Source organism: Papilio xuthus, unplaced genomic scaffold (genome assembly GCF_000836235.2).
Source record: "Papilio xuthus unplaced genomic scaffold, Pxut_1.1 DF826961.1, whole genome shotgun sequence".
Classification (NCBI taxonomy): domain Eukaryota; kingdom Metazoa; phylum Arthropoda; class Insecta; order Lepidoptera; family Papilionidae; genus Papilio; species Papilio xuthus.
In genome coordinates this window covers 5117872-5135191 of record NW_013531688.1, presented here as the reverse complement: position 1 = coordinate 5135191, position 17320 = coordinate 5117872, and the positions used below count along the sequence as shown (strand labels likewise).

The 17320-nt window shown below is 34.3% G+C and overlaps 1 protein-coding gene across 5 annotated transcripts in view; it reads right to left on the bottom strand.

Annotated features, from left to right (window-relative positions):
* Positions 1-17320, bottom strand: part of dsx (transcription factor doublesex) — a 107825-nt gene that overhangs the window by 63477 nt on the left and 27028 nt on the right. For 2 of the 5 annotated variants that reach the window (XM_013315630.1, XM_013315631.1), the window contains exon 2: positions 8209-8352. In XM_013315630.1, coding sequence (XP_013171084.1) covers positions 8209-8352 — 144 coding nt within the window. Of the gene's footprint in view, positions 1-3285; positions 3461-5119; positions 5343-8208; positions 8353-17320 lie in introns of those variants that run through there. The other 3 variants (XR_001228000.1, XM_013315633.1, XM_013315632.1) reach the window with 3 other exon arrangements.

Sequence of the window (17320 nt, the reverse complement as noted above, 5' to 3'; positions counted from 1 at the left end):
TAATTTAGCACACCTCTTTCGCCCCATCTACGTTTACACATCTTAAAGCCTTTTTCGTTATTGCGTTTCAAAACTTATAGAGCGGACATTCGAAACAATGTCTTATAAAAACTCCTCATAATCATCAGTAGCGAAAGTCAGTCACGCATCACATGCGGGCGTGTCAAACTAGACTTATTACCTAGTACCAAGTCATGGCTAAGCTTTGGTTAGTGGTCTATTGATACATAACTTTGGTTACTAGTTATCTGGTGTCGACCGCACATTAGTTGTCATAAAGTCGTACCACCCATAGACAAGACCTACCTACAGCAAAGAGTTTTTATTTATTTTAAATGAAAACAATACTTTGTTCACACATTTCTAACATAGGGGATACGGGTAATCTACTTTGTGGTTATAAAAAAGGTAACTTAAAATTATATTTTAGAGTAACTTTCAGTTATTATTGCTAGTATTCTATTGGTTATAATATTTTACGACAGAACCAACCATAATTGAAAATGAGCTAATGTTTTTATTATGGTTTACTTCGACGATTATTTGTTGTGCAAAAAGCGATCGTATTCATTTGCAATAGAGTTTAAAAAAGCAAATTTTTAATAACTTAAGTGATAACGTCAGGTGTGGGCATATTTTATAACTACAACGGGAAACTAATTTTATTTAAATTTTAATAACACTTTTTGCGCCTAAGAAATGTTTTTTTTTGTTACATCAAGATCGTAGGTTTAACCTTAAAAATAATTACACCTATCTATACGTCTACACTAATATTATAAATAGAAAATATTTATATTCTTGTATTTGTATGTAATGAATAAACTCAAAAACTACTGGACGGATTTCAAAAATTCTTTTACCGTTAGCAACCTACATTATCACCGAGTAACATAGGCTATATTTATTAGCTGTTTTTTTTTTAAATTCACGCGGAAAAAGTTGCGGGCAAAAGCTAGTATTGATATAAAACACCTAAATGTATTTATTTATTCATTCATTTCATTTTAATGTCTTAATTACGCAAGGCGATCTACAAACGGATGTGCCAACGCAACGTATAAGCGACAAAAAATATATCGACACTTGAGAACGCAATGTGATTTAATTACGTATTTAATCGTTGATTAAGGCTATATGTTACTGGTGCTAGAAAGACCTCCGGAGTTGTATATCCGCATTCTTAAGTCATGTCCACTTTTTGTTGTCGGAGGCCGAAGCACACTTCGGCCTCCGACAAAACAAAAGTCTCCAGTCCACTTTCCCCGATTCTGTGGCGAAAGTTAAGTCGACACTAATCACTTTAATTTCTTTTTCCTTTAAGTGTAACTGTTGTTTTTACTGCTGAAACATTTTTTTTATTTTAATTAAAAAAAGGACTTACTGTAAGTCAATGGAGCATGGGAGTCGAATTACACCTCATACGACAATTTTAGTTAAATCGTTTAGGCTACAGGAGTTCAAAATGAAATTTACACACAAAAACATTAGAGGGAGAACACTGACGTAGATATAGTTGCAGGATATGGCCATATGCGTTCCAATACGGATACGAAAGTCAAACATAATGTCTTTGAGCTTGCGTCTTTGTTACATTGTACACGGCTGTTGTTTTTGGTAACTACGATAATGGTAACTCGTAATATCACATTTTTTCGTTATAAATATGACACATTTTTTAATATCATAAGGTGGCAAACGAGCGAGCGTCCACCTGAAATCGCTAAAATAGCGAAGTGATCGTTGCCCATAGACATACGCAATTGCATATGCGTTGCCTACCTTTAATCAACGGAGGAGAGGATGCACAGAAAGAAAATATTTTCCCTTTCCATGCATCCTCTCATCCGGAAAGTCCACTTAAACTTCCCATCCTTTCCTTATAAAGAAAAAAGAGTGGGAAGGGAAAGAGGACTAAATTAGGCCTCCGGGACGCACACTCATCAGACGAAACGCGGAATTGCTTCCACTTGACGCCTGTCTTCTGTGTGGTCGTGGTATTTGACCGGGCGAGCCGGGCAAATTCGTGCGAAGATGTTAAAGCGGGCTCTACCAATGTTAAATAGCAATATACTCAAAGCCAAAGTTGAAGTGAAATGTAAAATTAGATAAGATGAGCAATATAAATCTTCTTACTTATAGACTTTATTAGTTAGAATCCTTTGGCGCGAACGGCGCGCTTTCGTTACCAAGTCAAGTGTCAGAATGATTAGTTAGGGGACATAAAACGTCGACATTTTAGCAGGGCTAGTGTTACGCCAGTACACCCGCACAGTGTCGGATTTTCTTCCCAACAGTACTAATATTATAAATGCGAATGATTGGAAGGATGTTTGTTTGTTTGAAGATATCTCCGGAACGGCTCAATGGATTTTGATGAAATTTGACACACATGTAGAGAGTAGTCTGAAAGAACACATAACCTACTTATTAAGTATTTATATTAATTCATCGCGGACAGAGTCGCGGACGACAGCTGGTAGGTGATAATTTTGATGGCAAGGATTTAAATACAGACGACCTAAGTAACGTAGTTCAATTCTGTGGTAGAAAACTGTACCCTCAATCTAAGATAACTACAATAACATTAAAAATATAACTATTTATGTAGTAATATTTTATATATCAAACGAGCCAACAGCAACAGTCCGATACAAAACAAACCCATAACATAATTGCAAAAATTTTATTACCCTTCGAGGAATCTACGGGTGAAATACAATTTGCCTACACGCCGCTCATTACGGCCGCTTTTATAACACAGACCATTAAGAAGATTCCGCTTAACGTTTTTACAATCCATAATTGCATATTATAAACGTCCAAAGTTATAGACGCGGCGCTGGAGGGCTCGCGAATATAATATAAACGGAAAAGTGATAAAAACTCTGTTTATTGCTATAGCTTTAAAATAACCCTTTATTAAAATTTTAGCAGACTTTATAAATTTACTAATATTCCTTGTACCATTTCAACTAAGCTCTATGCTACGACAACAGTCGTATGGCGAGATTTGAACCCCCGACCACGTGATCGGAAATCCGTACCCTTAAACAAAACGCTATTGGCGCTTCTTATTGTACAAACAAAGCCGTAATGATATATTTTTTTTTAAATCAATAGTCGGAATTTGGGATAGTTTTAGCTTAGATTTATATCTAAAATAGTCTTGACGACCTTTCAGATCTATGCATTGAAGAAAAATGTAGTTGCAATGAATGTTTCAATGTTATTTGAGGTATAAAAACAAAATGCGACGTCTAAAGATAGTAAGATATAACTCACCTGCATCCGTTGTGTTGACAGCCAATCAGTCCGTATTTCGCAACAAGCAACAGTGCACAGCACAGCTCGCGTCCACACAAAACACAGCACTTGTAAAACATAGTATCATTCGCAAAATAACTTCATAGACGACGATAGTACACCACTTATATTATTAATTTCGCTCAGCATTTTCCTACAAAAAAAGAAAAACAACACTAATCAAATAATATATCGATATAATTAACACGCACAAACACAACACTATTCGTGAACGCTTCGTACGGAAGAGTCACATATCGATTGATTTATATTTCGAATTTCTCCACCTTCGTCCGGTCACTGTAAAGTGGAAATCACTACTGGTTAGAGCTGTGTACTGCCAGTTTGTGTGTTCGCTGACATTCTTCTACAGAGTAACAGCTATTGTAGTGTGCGTGTTCTGATTAATTTTAAAGCAACACTGTTGTTGCAGTGTGTTACATTGTCAGACGAAAATGTATTTGCAATATTGTTTCAAAAACCCTTATATAAGTTTTTTGTTTTATCAGAAAGTCGCAGCAATTTATTTTAATATAACCGAACCTGATTAATTCAACTGTGGTCATAGTATTAACGTATTACGTACGTACATATTTCGGTTTCTATTACTCGAAATACAGATATAGGATGAAGAGAAAATATTCTTCTTTATAATTGTTTGATGGTATAAACAATTATTGATTTATTTCTCAAACTACATCTTATTTAACATATCCAGCTAAAGATTTGCACTCATCATCTTAATGAGGTTAAAGACTCAACGAAGTTAAATGCTCCATTACCTGGGAATGATTCCTCATGAATATTGAGTACAAATTGCCGCTGTAACTGTTTCATTAGTCATATCTGTGGTTGCATCAATGTTGTCTAATTACGATATGCAACTGACTCAAATTGCGCGCACCACGCACGCCACACCGTAGTGATGTGTGTAATATATCGATAACTTCAAAATATATACAAAATTTGATGGCATTCAAAAATGTTAAACGGTTACGAATAACAGTTTTAATTGCATTTAATAATACTGTTTGAAAAAAAATTAAAATTCAAATAAATTATGAAAATTAGGGACGTTTAATTGAATTAATAACTAGGGCTGTGATCATATAAACATATGTACTTTTTATTTTTAAATCAAATACATTTTCGTCATCGTATGCATTGTGATGTATGATATATTTTTGAGTCATGAAATTTACTTGACCAAATACTATACTGAAAACAGCCTTCATATATTTATATATTAGATATCATACTGAAATTTACTTAATCAAATTTATTAGTATTTGAGAGGATGCATGGAAAGGGAAAATATTTTCTTTCTGTGCATCTTCTCCTCCGTCGAATAAAGGTAGGCAACGCATATGCAATTGCGTATGTTTATGAGCAACGGTCACTTCGCTAGTTCAGCGATTTCAGGTAGCCGCTCGCTCACTTGCCGCCTTTTGATATAAAACCTAACAATTTTAGTAACAAAAGTGATTTTAAATCACAAATTTATCAGTTAAGTTATATTAATTGGCGAAATCTTTTATTAGAACCGACACATTCGCGGTCCGTGTCCGACATAAACGTCACCTTTGAATGTTGCTAGTAACGGCTGACATGTTCATGTTTGATCTTTACAACGGTTTTATGATAGCACATTCGCATTCGAATTCTAAATTTAAACTTTGTGTAAACTTTCGAACAGTGTCACATTACGATGAATCATTTACACCGAATTGATTAGGAATGTTTTGTAGTTTTTATTTTAATTAATTATTAGTCAAATAAGAAATTAAATAACAGATTTAAAAATTGCCTGTTTTTTATTTAATCTTTGTTGGAATTTGTTTTTAGTCTTTGTAATTGTATAGTTTAGTCTGTTGTGTACCTAAACGTATCACGTGTTTGTATGTTTGCGTGTCTGTTTTAGAACAACTAATTATTACTGTATTAAAGTCCGTACTGGCGTGTCGAGTTCCGCAGCTCAAGACCATCAAAGATGTTCAAATTGTGCTTCCTCGCGTATTCGTTCACGATGAGCTTTCCTGCGAACAAACAATTTTGCTTTTAAACGCTTCGCGGGCAGATTGAAGGAAAAAACTGCTTATTTATACAAAAGAGTAAACTGATTTACTGATTGATTTATTATTGCACAGATCAAACTACTGTGACTAGAAACTTATACTCTATAAATGTGGCTAGTAAAGTTAAATATAATGTTACTTTACTAGCAAATATATGTTTAATAGAAATTCCTTAATAGTACGTATAGTCAAATACTTATGAAATTAACACGTTTATTTCTTACTCAAAACAATTTTTAATCTCAAAACAACTAATTGCAGTTTTTTCAATCAATACAACATGTTGACAAAGTAAAATGAAAATCATTTGCTGTCTTATATTAAGAAAATATATCTCGTAAGTTAAGATTTAAGTTATATAAATTTATACACAAACGTAGTAAAAATCGGGCCCTTTAAGATAATGGTACATGGTGGTAAAAGGTACCTGTATGACCGAGGTTTGCTCGGTATTTTATTTTAAATTGTGTTTTTTCGAAATTATATTTAAGTACGAATTACTAATAAAATGATGAAATATGAATAATATTTTTCGATCTTACCGAAAGAAAAAGTTAAGTTTATGTTTAAGTTGATTATCGATAAAACACGAATAAAATGACATTTTCTAAAAATGATTCCCAGCTAGATCGATTAATCGCCTCCGAAACCCCCTATATACTAAATTTTATGAAAATCGTTGGAGCCGATTCCGATATTCCAATTTCATATATACAAGAAATGCTCATTTAAACCGTTTTACTGCAGAAATACCCCTGCAAATATTATTGGTATCAATGCATTTGGATGACAATTAGAGAAGGAACACGTTTTGGAGGTATTCAGGAGGTAGTCAGAAAAAAACTATGGAATATTTTTTTAAAACAAAAGAATCTATATATTATATCCATTTCAACAGCCTAAATTTGTCGATGAAAATAAGTCGTTAAGTAGGAAGCACTGACCTCTATTAAAGGGAGTATTCGTTGTAAGTAAGTAAAACTTATTTGATTTCGACATTTTTGCGCTGATGGTTGCGGTTGGTAACTTGATTCAAAGTAATAGACATAATTAACTATCAGGAATATCAAAAGGTACGTTTAAGTTGGAACAAAGTATTTTCCAAGCAATTACTTATCTATCCATCGCAATAATTTTATTACAAACATCATCAATACACTATACGTCCCCAATAAAAGGTTCAGAGACTACCCTAAATTAGTGGTGACTAGGACATAGTCAACACTGGCCCAGTGCGGGTTTTGACTTCACACATATCATCGGATCATCAGAACATCGGATAAATCTTTATAATATATATATAATTCTTCTGTGAGTGTGTGTCACTGAACTTCTCTCAAACGACAGGACCGATTTTGATGAAATTTTTTGTGTGTGTTCAAGGGGATCTGGGAATGGTTTAGATTCACAATTTTCATCAAATATTAACTTCTTATTAATTTATTCAAAATAAAGACGTGTAGACAGGACAACGTCTGTCGGGTCCGCTAGTTTACTTATATAAACCGAAAATAATAAAAGACATTGGTACACGCCAGGATTAGAACCTAAGACCTGTAGATTACAAGTCAAATACTTTAACCACCGACGCTCTACATAAGAAACACAGAAAAGGATTTCCGTTTTCAAATAATATAAGCAATTCGCTAAACTTGCAAACAACTGAATTTGTTTTACCAAAAACAATTCTAAATAAATTTATCATAGATTTAAAAAACATAAAAAAATTGACCAAATAAAATGAGTAATTTATTTTTAATAAAACAAATCCAGTTTAATATAATTTAAAAAATCTCATCAAATTGCAATTGCGATATTTACGTACGTAAAGCAAAATATTTTAAAAGTGTTCAAACAATTCATGTTAAAGTTTTATAAACTAATAATTAAGTTTTCATAATTTTTTTTTAATTAAATTCTACCAAGGGTCAATTAATAAACCCGTGGTAGAGTTTGTACGTATAAGATTATAAATTAAATTGTAATAAATAGTAGTTGTTTTAATATTAATGTAAATTTCTCTCAGCAATTATTAGTCGGAAAATTAATACAATATATTGCAAACAAGAATTGTTTTAAAATTTAAAATGTTTAATTTCGGTTTCATGCATCAAAAAACTAATGTATTTTAAAGTTACGTTTATTGAAATGAAAATTTCCAACTTTTGTAAAAAAAAAATACTCATAGAAAAGAAGTTTTTTTTAATTTACATAAGTGCTTCAAAGTAATTTAAGTTTTATTTAATAAAATGTTTTTTAACTTTCAATCTCTTAAGAGAGTTATCATTAAAAATAATATTTGTATATGTGTAAGATAAAGGCTGCATAGATCGTAATAGCATAGATGTAGAACAAAGTCTGGAAGAACACATAGACTAATTAAGCTTTTTTTTTAATAGCGAAACTGTTCTGCCAATAACTTGTATAATATTATAAATACTAAAGTAAATGATAATTCTAACAATTTTTCCTTAACTAATTTTACGTGGTCATAGCATAATTCCACAAATTTAAAAATACTTAAACCGTAACATGAATTGATGAACAATTATAAAACGCCATTCAACTTATAATTTCATAAATGTTAATTAAATTAAATTAATCAAACCAATTGAAACAATAAATAAAATGCAAGAAAAAAATAAAATAAAATCACATTTAAAAAATATTCAATTCGCGTTGCAATATATAACATCAACTGCCATACCCAGAATTTTCAATAAGCCCTGAAGCAGACCCTTTATGTACATTTCTTCTATTTAAATGTACACTTAAGTTTACCCCAGTAATTATTCTGAGTATGGCGTTAGCTGTGTGTTGTACTAACCTTCATCTATCTTCCGCGACGCCTCGTCAAGGTCACTGCCTGCGTAGTTGAGGATGACCAAAACTAGCGGCATCATCTCCCACGAATAGTGGAACTTCTCCAGTAGTCTGTGACAGTTCTCCACCAGGGTTTCAAGGGACACCGCTGCAACAAACATTATATAGGCTAAGTTAATCTCTGCTATCATTGTCTTAAAGTTGGTTTTCGTTTACCAAAATTATCTTATCTATCTGTATCTTAACATTCGAATTTATAATATTAGTAAGTAATAATAATAGTATAAGTATCGCATTTATAATATTTATTTATTTATTTCGGTTGTCACAAGATTTTTTTTTAATAACAGAAGGGGGCAAACGAGCGGCGGGAACACCGAGGTGATCAACGACACCCATGGACATCTGCAACACCAGAGGAACTGGAGATGCGTTGCCGGCTTTTAAGGAAATGGTATGCTCGCTTCTTGAAGGTCCCCAAGTTGTATTGGTTTGGAAATACCGCCGAGGACAGACCGTTCCACAACGCGGCTGTGCAAGACATGAAGTTGCGCGAGAATCTGACCGTTGTGGAATGCCAGCCATCCAGGTGGTGTGGATGGAACCTGGCGGTCTGTCGTGTCGTCCTATGACGGAACTCAGCGGCAGGAATCGAAAGTTCACTGAACTGACGGCCAACCTCCATTAAATAGAGAGGCACGTTGAGAGAGAGAGAGAATATTAATAAGATAGCAAGATAGGTGGTTTATAATTATCTTTGACACTTGACAGAGAGTAAACAAAATATCTCGTCTAACATTTAGTTGTGTGGCATACACCATAGACTAAAATAAGACATAGAGCTGTCCCGCTTTTAAATCGGCCGTGTATATTTAGCACTAACAATACCTACGCATCAGTGCCCGGAACTGTAAACCGATTCTACAAATAAACGCTTCTATGAAGCGAGTTAATCTTATAGTCTGTTTATAAATGTCAAACGATAAAGTAAATAATTGTAATTTATTATAAACAGTAGACAATCGCCGACAATCCCCTGGGACTTGAGATTTGTTTACTGGGAACATTCTTGTCGACTTGAAGATTAAACAAACTCCTTAACGGAGATAAATAAAGGTGAAATATCGCTTCATAAAAGAATTATTAATCCTCCTAAAATATGTCATCATCATCAGCTCACTATACGTCCCCACCGAGGGGATCGGAGCCTACCCTAAGGTTAGGGGTGACTAGGCCATAGTCAACCATGCTGGCCAAATGCGGATTGATTGACTTCACACATATCTTTGAATTTCTTATCAGATATGTACAGGTTCCATCACGATGTTTTCCTTCATCGTAAGAATGTGTATATATCATATGTGTGAATGGGAAATCTAATTTCAATATTTTTATAACTCTTAAGACGCAAAACCTCTGAAATAAAAATGTGCAATCGACATTTGGACAATAGACATGGATAAGTTTGACAATTGGTACGCAGGGTACATCACTAGCGTCGCTTAGGAGGTCGCGCTACGCCGGCACTTGGCTTTACGACTTCCCTTTGTCCAAGAGACGTCGACGATAAAAGACCTATTCAAGTTCCAAAGGACACTCGGTCACACATCACTCGCCTCGCACACTGTTAAGATGCACTTTATGTTGCTGGAAGTGTCCATTCTTTTTATTTACGTGAGAATGGAACTACGCTACAAACAAATAAATGCACTTTAGACGATTCAATTCATAGGTACTTCCTTTTATTACTATGTGTTTGTTTTATTCAAACCCCATTGGTTTTATATCAGAGAACGTATCACGAATATGTGCGTAACATCAACAACCAAATATATCAAAATATGTATGAGATTTGTCGTACTTTACGCCTGATAGGGCTGTACAAATCTAATACAAATTTTGTCGATTTCGTTACCGAATACTTTCTCGTAAACTTATTATAATATGAAGTTAATATTTGATGAAAATTGTGAATCTAAACCATTCCCAGATCCCCTTGAACACACACAAAAAATTTCATCAAAATCGGTCCAGTCGTTTGAGAGAAGTTCAGTGACATACACACTCACAGAAGAATTATATATATAAAGATTAACTAAATTTCTTTTATTCACAACGCGATTGGATATTAAAATTCAAAGTCTTAAATGCAACTTTGTACCAGGATTTACAACTAAACCTACTTATAAATCAGTTTTATTATGCACATAAAATCCTACGTTTAATTGCAGTGATTGGAATAAGCAATATTTAATGTAGTATTATTTGATTCAGATATATCTTTAATAAAAACAGTTGTATAATTTTTTTAATTACCTTATAATATTTATAAATAGTTTATATCTTTGTTCCGTAAAATATGAGGCAATTTTAACAGTGGTAGAGCCCGCTTTAACATCTTCGCACGAATTGGCCCGGCTCGCCCGGTGAAATACCACGACCACACAGAAGACAGGCGTAAAGTGGAAGCAATTCCGCGTACAGTCTGATGAGTGTGCGTCCCGGAGGCCTAATTTAGTCCTCTTTCCTCTCCGACCCTTTTTCTTATAAGGAAAGGATGGGAAGTGGAATTGGACTTTCCGGATGAGAGAATGCATGGAAAGGGAAAATATTTTCTTTCTGTGCATCTCCTCCGTCGATCAAAGGGAGGCAACGCATATGCATTTGCGTATGTCTATGGGCAACGGTCACTTCGCTATTTCAGCGATTTCAGGTGGCCGCTCGCTCGTTTGCCACCTTATGATATAAAAAAATGAAAAATCTAACCTCAAATCTCAACATTTTTTTAATAATATCTTGTAATTATGCATCCTATGTGCCTGGTTTAATTTCCGTATTGGGCATTAACAATATAATTAGGACAATGGGATTTTGTTTGTAGGCTGTGGTCGGATATTTATATGGCTTCACGACATTCCATTTTTAAAAAGTTTATATTTCATAATAATTCGTTCCATTAAACTTTTACAGTAACAAAATAAATTAAAAAAAAAAAAAACAAAAAATGCGTTATTGTACTTGATTTGATATTTCCAAAATGTATTACTTAAAATTTGACCTTTAAAAAAATTAAAGATGGCATTAGTAAAATTAATTAATGGCAACACATAGTGACAGCCAAATAAAAATCCCCCGCCATAAAGCAAGTCGCGTAACTATCGAAAACCGTTGTAACGTTATAATCGAGCGATGCATCGTTAGCTGCCGCGCTCGGCCAATGGCAACGAACCGCCCCGCCTACAGCGCACGCTATTGGTCGTTGTAACTTTGAATATAGAACCGCTTTTTTTTCTCTAACGCCTACGTAAGCTCGAGTACGTAGACAGTACTGCGCCCTGCGGTGCTGTGGTAAGACAACACAAGGGAACGTTCGGAAAAAATTTAAACTACGTTTTTTGTTTTACGGACTTACTCTTTACAAAATTAAATATAATATTTAATTAAATAAAAATAACTATAATTATCATATTTTGTTTTAAAAATATAGTAATTATAAATGACAAAATCAAATCACAATTTTCAATCTACAAATAAGCCAGTGGCAAGATTCGGAAAATTCGTAAATTGATTCGATTTGCAACGTTTGCTACTTTTTATACCATTATTTAGTAAATCGAAAATAATTGACCACTATATACAATCCTTACTAATATTATAAATGCGAAAGTATCTCCGTTTCGCTTGCACCCCAAAATTACTGAACCAATTCAAATTAAACAGACAGATTATCTAGAACCTAAGAAAGGACATAGGCTACTCTTAATGCATAAAAAGTTATATATTTCTTGATTTTTTTTTAATTTAAGCAAAATAATTAATTAAAATATTTCATGCGAACGAAGTCGGTGCCACATCTAGTAATTCATAAATCAATGTACAATTTATTAAAAAGTTGAAAAATAAGAATATACGAAAATAGTTACATTTGTCGATAAAAGAATGAATCACTTACAATGTAGATGATTCTTACATCTATTGTGTACATAAAATAACTATTGTAAGTTAAGTGTTATACCACAAAAGCAATCATAAAAGCATCTGCCGTCCAGTCTAAATAGTATTAATTTTAACTTCAATTTATTTACATGAAAGGCCATAAATGGGGAAGGATTAAACGTCAATAGCTTAATGGTTAAAGGTACGGATTTCCGATCACGAGGTCGGGGGTTCGAATCCCACCGACTATTTTCGTAATCCATATTCTAGCACAAGTCTAGAGCTTAATTGGAATGGTAAAAGAAATGTTAGTAAATTTACAAAAAATCTGCTTATATATATATACCGAAAGTCGTGTTATATATATAATACTTATCTTCTAAGAAAGTCGTGTTAGTTACACTATTTATAGCTCAAGAACGGTTTTACCGATATGGTTGAAAATTGGCGAGGAGGTAGCTTAGAGCCAAAAGACGGACATGGGATACTATTTATTCTTTTTTTTTCGAATTTATGCCTTGAAGAGCTGCTTTTTATTTAACTTATCAATATAACAAGTTTTTTTATATATCCACGGAGTCGCGGGCGACAACTAGTTTTAAATAAAAAGATAAAAAAAAACTGATTTGAGTTTCATTTTCCCAAGCCGTGGTTTTTAAGTGCCCGCAATTTGTAGCCAGCGTTTCATATCATTACAAAGCTATGAGAGTTTGTGCTGCAATTATAAACATCGGCGCAATAAAATAGAGGGCTCGTAATTGGTAGTACTAATTACCCTCTCATTATAATGTAGGCAAGTATCGTTATTGCTTAAATGTTTTATACGTTTCTATGGGTCGTTTATTGGTCAATATAATCGTGAGTTTCAATTACACGTATGCACGTATGAAAATTGTATATTCAATTTCATTTATATTATTCTCTATAAGGCTCCGAGCACCTCGGTTAGGACGTTCAGTGATGATAGCTGATGATGATGATGATTCTCTATAACAAAATTAAGAAAAAAAAAAAAAAAAAAAGAAAGCCGACTTCATAAAAAAAAAAAATTTCGAAAACAAAAAAAAAAAAACATTCCTAAACAAATGCACTAAAAAGTAACAAAATAATGTCATGGACAAACATCCACGAAAGTGAGAAATTTCTCATCTTTCTGGAAATATGTCTATACTTTACAATTGTTATTTCAAAGTCGGTGTCGGTCTGATGTCTTAGACCTATTTACGTTTAACATACCCAGCCCGAAACCGACTCCAATGAATCCTTGATAACCTCCTTCTTTTTAAAGTCGACGAAAAAAAGAGTTAACAGGAAAATTTTCTAACCTATGTTTAATCCTTGGAAACCCATAGTGTTTTTTTTTTTCAGTAAATAAGAATGTATATTTATTATTTAAGAGTATCTGACAACGGTGGTAACTACTTTTCATTGCAGAAATATTCAAATGGACGGATATAAGCGGTTCTTTTGTAGTCACAAAAATTGTTAGTAAATAGTTCTCGATACAACAGCAACTCACACTCTTAACCCAGAGATATAGGTAGCTAGACTTTCATTTGACGCGGGCCTTTTTTCCAGAGAGGAATGCTTTATGCATACTCCGCGCCCCGGGGGGGACGCGGTAGTTATGTGGGATTCTCCTCCATAACGGAGGCATACCCACTAAACCTCTCCGTTCCTCCAACGCTTAGGGACAGGGCCACGGGCATGCTTTCGCTCTCGTGCGACATTTGACGCGGGCTTGACTTTTCGGGGCAAAAAAGCTTTTGGCCTTTTTATGATTTTAAAATTTCAGATATCACAACAAAAACGTCACCTAAGTAACCAAAGGTGTTACTTAACACGATAACATATTAACGACACAGCTCACGAAACTTCGTACATCCTAATTCGCCACTTCACCATTCAAATACATTGTAAGCACAATTAAATAGGGAATTATGGGCGTCGTGAGTAGATCATAAATTAGCCGTAACGTTCCGATACAAGGACGTGGCTTTACGAGCGAAGGTAATGGCCAATACTAAGATTACTACTAGAAGCTTCTAGACTGCTATACCATAGTAACTCAGCTTACTTTTTTTATAGTGACCACAATCCTACTTCGTGGTAAATGGCAGAAAGTTTTATAGTAGAAGGGGGCAAATGAGCAACGAATCGCCTAATATTATTTGATCCGACGATAACTAGATGGTACGCATTAGCTTTGTAAATTCCTATTCAGTCGTGGATTGAGATTAATTATATGATAGTCACTTCAGTTACTCGAATATTTAGTATAGAAGCAAATATCAAAGGATGGCATTTAGGACGGTACTCGTATGAGCTTAAAAATTGCTTAATAATGTTACCAACGAACAAAAATAATGACAAACAGAATTAGAGATTTACCATCTTAAAAATTTGTATATAAGACAAGCCGTCTTTTTTACAGCCTTAAGGACTGATCTGTCTTTTGTCAATTAGGATATCCCCTAAAGAGCTGCAAAAGAAAAAAATTGTGTCTAGCTGTTGTGTTTAAAAATTAGAAGTTCCCGCGACTCCGTCCGCGTTAAATAAAAAACAAACTTAAAAGCCTATGCGTTCTTCCAGATTATGTTCTACATCTGTGCCAAATTTCAGCGAAATCCATGCAGCCGTTCTGAAGATATCTTGTAACAAACATCCATCCAAACATTGACATATTAGTAAGATTTGACGCAATACGATCTTACTACAACCAATAGGCGACTAGTTCTAGTAATATAAAACATCGAAGCTGAAAGTACAGGAATAACGTATGAGTGTCGCGCGACACGTCCGGTGATATCGACACAAGGCCTCATTCACACCGAACAATCGGCGCTACCACAAAAACGTTCAACATTGTCCGTTATGCGCGCTACGTGACCGGCCGCCGGTACCGCAGGAAGTCGACTTTTGCGATAACACGACGTAAAAGCTAAGCCCGCCTGCGAGCCAAACAAACTGCCTATTAACACAAGAATTACGACCAGTTTCACGCTAAACATCGATTAAAACCACAATCAATTATGGAATATTTTTAATCGATTAACCTTCGTGTAATAATTGTCACAGAAAAACCTGTCTAACCCTTTGATTATCTTTTGCTTAGAGTTATTAATTTATAAACAACTATCAGACTTATTAACGACTGAGTTTAAAACAATTAACCCTTCCATCGCCTGATATACTCGTATTGAATTGAAAATAGAACTTACTTAACCGTGTAGCGATTTAATAATATTGGGTCTTGTATCTCATATCTTTTATTATCATTTCAGATTTAATTTATCTTATTTTTTCACTTTAATGTGTTAGGAAGAAAATCCGACTGTGCCGGAGTACTGGCACATTAGCCTTACTAAAATGTCCGCGATTGTGTCCCCTCACTAATCATTCTGACACTGGACTTTTTAATGAAAGCACATCATTCGCGCCAAAGAATTCTAATTAATAATGTCTAAAAAATTAAACATAAATAAAAGTCAAACCATACTGTAAGTAAGTGGAGAGAAAGGGAAAGATATATCTGTGCCAGGATATTGTCATTTTTTTTCTTATTGAGACAAATGCGTTTACATTGTAATATCGCCGACAAATTTATAGCAATAGCTATCCATCTTTTACCAAGCTGAGGCCGTAATATGATAGGGAATACAAGATTAAACGGCCTTAAGTTATTCTCTACTTAAGCTGACTATAAAGGCTGATGATAAAGGCGCTGCAACTGTCATATCGAATAGTATTTAGTTTAACAGATAAATTACAGACTTAAAAGAGTTAACACTAAAAAAAAACATAACTTTGAATAGCATCATAAAAGCTAACACAATTGACAGACCTTTACAAGCAAATAAAAACAATTGTAGAATACATGTTAGTAATAACAATCTTATGTCACTTTGTCTAGTAGTGAATCGACTGTAGTTAATATTTTTTTACGAGCCCGTAAACGTTCGCCTTCGTGAGCGATAAGCAACACTGTACGGTGTGAATGAGGCGTGACTGATTTTTCAAAATGGCCGCCTTAGTTTTGTTTTAATTGTTAAATATTGCACACGATTGGTGAATACATATTTGAACAAAGAATGTTTTATAGGCAATAACTTTTTTACTGAGGGAAAACAAAAGAATGTCAATCTCACTTTAATGCAGAATACGTGAACATAAATTTACAAAATATTAATTTCCCTTTAAAAGTATGAGAAAAAAAACTACTTTGAAATAATATGTTATGCTACTGACTTAACTTGACTTAAAGTCCTATGACCCCGTAGTGGGGCAGAGGGCGTTCACAGTACGCCGCCTATGTTATGCTACAGGAACATAAAATAGGTCGTAGGAATATCTGGACTTTAAGATTATTCGACTATTAGATAAAATCCATAAACAAAATACATCTATGTGGGCCTAATTTTAAACCTGAGAAAAGAATGAGAAGAGGATATGGATTTGATGGAGGAAGAGACGCATAGAATGGGGAAATATTATATTTCTGTGCATCCTTTCCTCCGCCGATTAAAGATAGGCAACGCATCTGCAATTCCGTATGTCTACGGGCAACGCGTTACCATTTGGCGAATCCTGGTGACCGCTTGCTCATTTGCCACCTTATTTTATATTCACGTCTATATTCTGGGATATAGGTCATATAGTTTCAATGTAAGCTACATTGAAACTATATGACCTATATCCCGCTATCATTATTCCTTGACAGGTTACAAGCGATTAGCCGTGAAATAATAAAAAAAATATAAATTTGTAAGTAATGCTTGTCTCGATAGGGGCACTGCAGCGCCCCCAGGTATGAAAGTACAATACTAACATTATAGCTATAAAGAAACGGTGGAACGACCTATACATATAGTATATACTTTAGGGCCGAGCTATTGCTAGGAATCATTAATATCTGTCAGCGAGTCAGGCCCCACCCACTGCGCAGACACATTATGCAGTTGCGACCTTGTACAGTGCAACTATCACCTTTATTGTCATCAACGTAAAGGCTACTTACGTCTGATTAACTTAACACAAAGATCCATTCGGTTGAAAGCCCTTGGAGCAGCAAAGCGCAGGCAGCGCCACGCCTTAACGGACGTCGGAAATCGACAACAATTAACTTTTCCTGTAATCGAGCCCATGTAGAGAAACTTAATATTAACTTCCTTTAAGATTTG